The 8,623-nt window shown below is 49.4% G+C and overlaps 1 protein-coding gene across 1 annotated transcript; it reads left to right on the forward strand.

Moving 5' to 3' along the window:
• The first annotated feature begins 2,359 nt into the window (after positions 1 to 2,359).
• LRATD1 (LRAT domain containing 1) lies at positions 2,360 to 6,794 on the forward strand. Its single transcript, XM_061154830.1, has 2 exons — positions 2,360 to 2,573; positions 3,554 to 6,794. Exon 2 carries the CDS (start codon positions 3,590 to 3,592, stop codon positions 4,469 to 4,471), a length of 882 nt encoding a protein of 293 aa, XP_061010813.1. The 5' UTR covers positions 2,360 to 2,573; positions 3,554 to 3,589; the 3' UTR covers positions 4,472 to 6,794.
• The last annotated feature ends 1,829 nt before the right edge of the window (positions 6,795 to 8,623 follow it).

Here is an 8,623-nt window from a genome sequence, read left to right on the forward strand (position 1 = left end):
CAAATAGCCACAATGTTTTCTGGTGGCTTAACCCATGAAGATTGGTTTCTCCCTCACATCACAACCCAATGCAGACAGCCACTGGGGAACCTGGATCCCCGGCCATCTAGTGGTACCTCCATCTTTTAGAGCCCTAACAATGTCTTGTTAATTATCCTTTTGAATGACAGAATATTAAGCAAAGAAGAGCAGTCTGCTTACAATGTAGTCTAAAACAGTGAAGAATAGGACAGGAGGACAGAACACAGCATCCCATACGAATATGTTGTAAATGTTTGTGCACAGGACTTTATCTTGGGATGGACAGAGGACGAAAAAAGTTATTCAGTGTCAAGCTCTGAGCTACCTCCAATGATTTCCTCTCAGACACCAGTAATGAACTCTTCAGATACTTCTCCCAGAGATCCCTGAAGTCCAGTTTATAACCAGGCCAATAACTCACTTTTGATCTCTGAAGCCACTTGTTCAATTCTCTTGACTACAGGGCCCAAATCAGTTGCTTATTATTTATAGCAAGTCTAAAAAACGTCATCACAAGCTGTGGTCAGCTCCAAGGATGTCAGCTGGTATTCTCATAACTCCTACATGGGCAATGGCCAAGTTTTTCAAAAGATTCATTCACATCAAATGTATACAGACGGTCATTTTAAAACCATTTTTTTCCAGCAATACTTATTAAGCATCTAATTTGATAAATCACTTGGAGGCTGTGGGGTATACAGAAATCTTCAGAAATCACACATGAGCAGGAGACTCTGCAATCTGAAAAATATTTAAGCAAAATCATCTACCAAAAAAATATCTGTAATATGTATTAGTCCTCATGTAACCTGGGGCCAATCAGCTAACTTCTCTGGAATACCAGTTTTCTTACCTTATGCAACAAGATTTTATTCATTCAATAAACAGTAGGACAAGGTTAAAGACTGGTCCTGAAATCCTATAGACCCCGGATAAATTGTTGATGTGGGTATTCGGGCCTCAGTTTCTCATTTGTTGCCATGCGAATATTAGTGAATCCTTACAGGCAGGAAGATTAAGTCATTTACTTAAACCTCAAAACATAATAAAAATAAATGAAAATAAAAAAAACATAGTGCCTAGTAACTTGTAAGTGGTCAATACTTGTTGACTGTTTTCATTTTCCTTACTGCTGATGAAAACCATTCTACACGGGTACTGTAAAAAAGGCCCACAATACAAAGTAGCGTGAAACACAAGTCATTCACTTTGTAAACAGGAAGAAAGTCAACAGCGGTTTGTAATGAAACAGGGGTAAGCGCTCTAAGAGTTTGTACCAGCTGCCAAGGAGACACAAAGAGGAAGCACCCAATTCTCCCTGTGGAAAGAGGTTGGGATCCACTGAGAAGCTGCAAGAGACCAGTAGAACTAGATGTCTAAGAATGCTTCAAGTCTTAACATCATAAGCTTTTCAAACTGTTGTTCTAAAATCTCACAGGTATGAAAGTAATCCTTTAGCACCCAATATCCAGAGCACATTCATTAATCTTCCATCCAGAAATGCAATCATTAATTACAGCTGGACACCCTTCTTCCACAAAAAAACCCCTTAACAATGGCACTTCTAGGGGCTGTTAAAAAAAAGATTGGGTCCCACTGTCGGCATTCCTGACGCGCCCCTTTCATAGACAGACCACTGGAGGCCAAACTCAGGCCCAGTCAGTGAGGAGGCTCATCGGGGTCAGACTTTTCATTCGCTTTTGAGACCGCGCTCCATTTAAATCAGGCGCCAGTGCTAGGTCAGCAGTTTCAGGCGGGTCAAAGGAGAGAAGCCAAACATCGCAGGCGCAATTTCAAAGGCATTGGCGCCCAGCAGGAAAAACCTCTGTGCCTGTGCGCCAAAGACTAGCCCAGGAGGCTTCAGGAACCCAGGGTCAGGGGTCCCCAACAGGGCCCCAGGTGCCCGCCTCTGACAATGGCGTTCCTCGCCCTGGGGCCGCGCCAAGTGCTCGGGGTGCACTGGGGATTCTTCACCCCCAGACTCAGCTTCACTGCTGGGATCTGTTCTTCCGGGCTGAGTACACATGGGAGGATGGTGCGCTCAGTTACGATCGGTAGTTGCAGCTGCTGGACGCGGAGGCAAGAGGGCCGCCCCTCGCGCGCTCCCGGCAGGCGCTCACACCTCGCTCCCGAGGGCGGCGCGCGCTCCGGTGCGCGGGGGCGGGGCGGGGCGCGCACTGGAGACCCGCCCCTGCACCCCGCCCCCTCCGGCGGAGATTGACGGGGCCTGGGCACTCGCCCCAGCCAATGAACGCGTCCCGGGGCGGGCCCTGGAACCAGCGGCAGCGACTACTTAAGAGTCGTCCGCTGGGCTGCACGAAAGCAGAATAGAGTCTGGACTGCCCAGGTGGAGCCGGCGCCCCTGCCACCGCCGACCGGCAGGCGCACGGGCACCGCGCCGGGGATCGCACCGCACCGATCCGCGCGGGGCAGAACTGAGCCGCAGCCTCGCTCGCCGCCCAGGACCCGCTCGTCACCACCACCTCCGCGGCACCCATGGGGACCAGGAGACTTTAAAGGAGTTTGGGGTTTCAGGAGCAGGGAAATCACGGGTACGAGGAGCGGTTTGCTTTGCCTTGGAAACGTGTTTTCTTCGTCCGATTGTTTGGACCCTGTGCCGGGTAGGAGGGAGAGGGGTCTTTTGGCTGCAAGTGGACCTCGTCACACAACCCACAGCCGCACACATGCACCCCGCACCGGCTTCCCCATCCTCCCCTCGCCTCTTTGTTAGGTTATTTTAGACAGAGCAGCCTCGCCCTGGCGCAGCCAGATTGATTCGGCTGGCGGGGGGTGGGGGGGGGTGCAAAAGAACTCAGGGGCAGAGTGCACCTGCCTGTGTGGGCAGGTGTGCCTGGGAGCATGGATGTACGTGCTCGGGGGAGCGTGCAAGCGTAGGGTTGGAATTGTGTGCGAAGGTGGGGGTCCGAGTGTGTCGTTGCGAAGGTTTGTCATTGTGTGTGCATGTGACATTACCACACCAGTGTACCAGCCTGTCAGCGTCTGGACTCCCAAGTGTGCAAAATTTTGCTGGTGTCAAGCGAGTGCCTGTGATGTGTGCAATTGTCATTGTGCGAGGCGCTGTCGGGGAGTGTGATCTAGTGTAAAACTGAGTGGTGGGCTGGGGAGGGTGGGGACTGACAAGTGAGCGCAGCTTGCTCCAAGCTCTGGGACCAGAGGCGTCCCTTCCTTCTCTCAGCCCAGCCTCCGTCCTTTCCCGGGTGTCCTGACTCCCACGCTGCCCCAGCCCCCCTGTCCTTCCCACCGGGACCCCGCGCCCTCCAGCCCTCCTGCCTTTTCTCTTGCGGGAGTTGGACCCGGGTTCCCTTACAGGGTCTGAGACTGTGTGGTGGCTTCCGGGGACCGGTGGCTTCTGTGCCAGTCCTGGCCCCCCGGTTGGCAAAGGACACTCGGCTGGGACGGTTGACTCGAGGACAGGCGCGCGGGCGGCCAAGTCCCAGGGCCACCGCTCGTCCTGGGGAGGGCCGGGCGCGATTCTGATCGTGTTCTCTGCGTGTCCCCTGTGCTTCCGCAGATCCCCGCTCCTGGCCCTCGCCTCGCCGCCTCATTGATGGGCAACCAACTGGACCGCATCACCCACCTCAGCTACAGCGAGCTGCCCACCGGGGACCCGTCAGGGATCGAAAAGGACGAACTGCGGGTCGGGGTCGCTTACTTCTTCTCGGATGAAGAGGAGGACTTGGACGAACGCGGCCAGCCGGACAAGTTCGGCGTGAAGGCCCCCCCTGGCTGCGCCCCGTGCCCGGAGAGCCCCAGCCGCCACCATCACCACCACCACCTGCTGCACCAGCTGGTCCTCAACGAAACTCAGTTCTCCGCCTTTCGGGGCCAGGAATGCATCTTTTCCAAAGTGAGCGGCGGCCCGCAGGGCGCCGACCTGAGCGTCTACGCGGTCACCGCCCTACCGGCGCTCTGCGAGCCAGGCGACCTGCTGGAGCTGCTGTGGCTGCAACCTGCGCCGGAGCCGCCCGCGCCAGCCCCGCACTGGGCCGTGTACGTGGGCGGCGGGCAGATCATCCACCTGTGCCAAGGCGAGATCCGCCAGGACAGCCTGTACGAGGCGGGCGCGGCCAACGTGGGCCGGGTGGTGAATAGCTGGTACCGCTACCGCCCCCTGGTGGCGGAGCTGGTGGTGCAGAACGCCTGCGGCCACCTGGGCCTCAAGAGCGAAGAGATCTGCTGGACGAACTCGGAGAGCTTCGCCGCCTGGTGCCGCTTCGGCAAGCGGGAGTTCAAGGCGGGCGGGGAGGTGCCGGCCGGCACGCAGCCCCCGCAGCAGCAGTACTGTCTCAAGGTGCACCTAGCTGACAACAAGGTGCACACGGCCCGCTTTCACAGCCTGGAGGACCTCATCCGCGAGAAGCGCCGCATAGACGCCAGCGGCCGCCTGCGGGTGCTCCAGGAGCTCGCCGACCTCGTGGATGCCAAGTAGTAGCGGTAGCCTGGAGGGGAGAGCCGCCCGCCCCTCTAGTCTTCTGGCGCCCGGCTCCTCCCCAGCCCCCGGGCTCCAGGCCGGCGATTCACCATCCCCGCCCCCCGTTAAGTGGCCGCCGGCAGCGGCCAGCGCCCCAGGTGGCAGCCTCAGCCTCGCACCTCTCTGGCGATGGCAGAAGTCCCAGGAACTCGCCCGGGGACCCAAAGGGCGGTGCGCGCTCGGCGGAGCCCCCTAAGGGTGGTGATGGTGTTGGGAGACCCAGCGTGCGCCGCCCGCCCCCTCCTTGGGTTGTAAGTGGAGATTGGAGAATGGGCCGAGGGGAGCAGGGGTCAGGCCTTCCTGACCCTCGATCACTCCTAGAAAGGGACCTTCACCGTGCCCCAAACGTGCACAGACAAGGCTGGTGGGAGGTGAGCATCGAGCGTGCCAGGGCACCAATCCGTTCCATATGGATGTGTCCCCAGACGGCAGGATTTCCGAGAAATCGAGCCTGTCCCTTCTGCACTTGTGAATAATTGCACAAGAGAGCACTTCGGGACTCCGGGTTACCCCGAGGCCGCCCGGGACTCTTCCAGCTCTCCAGCCCCGGGCCTCCTGACATTGTTATCCCAGGCTCCGGGCTAAGCTAGAGTTTGCCTCCCGATCTTTCCACCCAGGGAAGCGAACGCCACTCCCCACCCGCATCCGCCTGTGAGTCTCCCTTGCTGGCAGAAGGAATGCCTTCCAGGTCCAGGGAGGTTGAAGGCGCAGCTCTTTTGGTGAGGAGGGCCGGTCCCGCCCCCCACCCCGGACAAGGGGAAGAAGGTTCGCCAGGTGTCAGCGAATTGAATTTGTCAAGAGGGTGCTGTTCTCAACCCTAGATGGCTCCCTCCTAGGGCTGCGTTTCCAAAATAACCACATTTTTAAAGGGGTTGGAGGAGAGGGAGGGGAAGACATGGCAACATTCCAGAAACCAGCATTGTTCCAGCACCATAGCCAGTACATTTCGTTTGGCTTGTCTATAACAGAAATCTCAGAAGGTGGGGAGGTGGAAATCAAGTTTTAAAAGTAGAAAGAGCAGTTTTCCAACTTTGTCAACAAAGCCGATCGTGTTGATGTTTTTTATTGACCATTTTAGCAACATGCTAATAAAATTTCAAATTGAAATTTTTATTTTCATGGCTTTAATCCATGATAGCTTAAATACTGGGGGCCATTAAGAGTGGATTTAGCTAGGAGCTTAGCTAACATTGCCTTTTCACTCTATTTTTCTCAAACCTTATGAGAATTCTGTTTTTGTATATTGTGGTTCTTTTTTTTTTTTTTTTTTTTCTTTAAGGGCAGCCTAAGTAATGGTGGAGTTTTTAATCAATGTGTATATTGTGATGAACTTCTGTCAGTTAAGGGGTGTACTGCTTTGGTGGAAATTGCTAGGTTCCATGGTGTTAATTTCTCCCTGTTGTATACCACTACCATCCCATATTTGCATTTTTTGTTTTCTTCATTTCCCCTGATCTTCTGAAAAAAAATGAATGTAGAATTGGTGGCTTTTCCCCCCCTCCTCTTTAGCCAGTCCCACAGTTTATTCCTGAAAACTGGAGAGAACTTCAAGGATCAGGAGGAACATATGGTTTTCAAAAAAGTAAGGTTGTTTGAAACCCCTTCCTTGGGCAAGGACTTACTAACTTCTCTCCTTGTGCCGCAGCCCCGTCTGATTAACTTGTTACTTGACTCAGTGTGTGTTAGACACACCTCCAGCATCTATTTCCCTTTCAAGGGAATTTGTCAAATAACAGTGTTTAGCTAATTGTTGCAAGCAATCACATACTGACAGCAACTGATTTAGTTGGACAGCAAATATTATGGCCAAAGCCAGTTTCTTGGCATTTCAAAAATAATGCAATAAAAACTAGTCGAGGTTAGCTGAGACTGGAAATGCATTTTTTTTTTTTCTTCATGGTAAAAATGATTCATCTCTGTTTTGTTTTTTGGTTTTCAGCCTGGATTCATTCCCTGATCTTGAGTCAAAAGGTCAGATCAATGAACTATGAACTAGAGTATTTTTCTTAAGCCTATTGAGTGATTTATTTTTTAAAAAATGTTTAAACGCCTATGCTTTTCTTTCAGCACATACAACAGCAAAACTTTTGTAATAATGAACTTATCTTTGCATGTATGGAGAACTGAAAATCATTTATTTCCCTTATTCCCCTTTCAAATAACAGATGGTGGATCCTAAATCAAAATTCTATATTGTATCTACACAGCCCACATTCTTTACTGTGTCCTACTGTATCTTGGCTCTCTGCTGTATTAAATACTATCCTAAGCACTTGTTCAACCAGGACTCCTTGACGTTTTTATCTTACACCTGTCACTCAGAACACCGGACTTTAGCAAAAGAAACAATGGTCTCTCACACTTGATACTAAAATATATTTTCTCTGATGGCATAGAATCTGATATTGCTCTTAATAAGAGGGTCACTAAAACAGAGGAATTGCTTAGCTTGCTACTCACTGACGTTAGCTTAGCAGTACAAATGGGTTTGGCAGCCAAACTAGCACTCATGACAATGTTGGTCTATTAAGGATTGGGTTGACGATACTTCTACAGATCCACAAGAGAAAAACACTAGTTTCAAAGGGAACTTGAAAGGTCTGTGTATTCTTCACATTCCTACTGAAATAATTATTACCTATTGGTCAATGTTAATAATAACCAGTGGCAGAATAATTCCAGTTGTTGTGCAGCACGAAGAGGCTATTATCAAGACATTAGCTAATATTTTATGCTGAAAATGTGTCTATTTTTAGAATGTTCTTAACAAGGGAATGACACCAAGAAGGTGGCATTTCTCTTGGAAGATGGCACCAGCAGACTTGATTTTTTTTAATAAATGAATACAATATCTCTGGATATTATCAGAATTACAAAAATTAAGCCAAAAAGCCTCTTGACATTTTAGTAGAAGTCAGGAATTTAGTTTGGCTTTTAGTTTTCTTCAAGAGAACAGAACTTCATAGCGATATTCACGGTGTTAAGTGTGGCTGAGCTGGTCGTTGGTCCTGTCAGTGATGTGGTTTAGAAGACAACTATCTTTTATCTTTTGACCCCCATTCTTTCTCCACTTTCAGAAGGTTATTCTGAAAAGCAAATAACTAAAAAAAAAAAAAAAAAAAATATTTTTACTTCAAGGAGTGCTTTGCTACATATTTGGTAACTAAGAAAAAAGGAGCCTGGAATGGGGAGAAGGGAGGCTGCTGCTACTGCTAAGTCACTTCAGTCGTGTCCGACTCTGTGCGACCCCATCCCTGGGATTCTCCAGTCAAGAACACTGGAGTGGGTTGCCATTTCCTTCTCCAATGCATAAAAGTGAAAAGTGAAAGTGAAGTCGCTCAGTCATGTCTGACTCTTTGCAACCCCATGGACGGCAGCCTACCAGGCTCCTCCATCCATGGGATTTTCCAGGCAAGAGTACTGGAGTGGGGTGCCATTGCCTTCTCTAGGCATACTTTAAACAAACCAGTCCTGAAACACTGTTATTCTCAAAGTATATCTCTTTGTTTAAAAAAAAACTTGTAGAAGTTACATGTATTGCATTTATTTTTTAAAAGCATATTAATTAGCCTATATATATAAAGTTCCTCAATATTTAAAAATTTTAAATGCCTTTCATGACTGTATTTTATTAACTGAAGCAGTCAAAGTTAGAAAACACTTGTGTCAGATTAGAACATCAAACACAGAGGCAGCTGTAAGTTCAATGTGACCTGATTTTACTAGATTTTCAAAATTTTGATGTTTACTTCCTCTTTGTGTCATGATTCTGTGATGAATGCTTTTGTTTGAAAATGATTCTTTTTCCAGAGAAGTATGCTATTGGTGTTGTAATCAGTTTATCCTAACCGTCTTCCAATATTACCTTATTGATTCTGCGGTGTGTGTGCTTTCAACACCCCTAAGAATTCATTGTCATTCGTATCTAATAAATGTAGCAGGGTCAAATTTCAGTGAAATTGATATTTACTGTGCACACATAATAGAGCTCCCTAATTTACTTTTATCTACTTGTCTATTTTTGAAACCTTCTGCTTTCTCTTTTTTTAAACAAATGAAGAGATGTAGTTAGGTGTGCCTTTCAGACATGATTTGCCACATGCATAAAGG

Source organism: Dama dama, chromosome 11 (genome assembly GCF_033118175.1).
Source record: "Dama dama isolate Ldn47 chromosome 11, ASM3311817v1, whole genome shotgun sequence".
NCBI classification, from domain to species: Eukaryota; Metazoa; Chordata; class Mammalia; order Artiodactyla; family Cervidae; genus Dama; species Dama dama.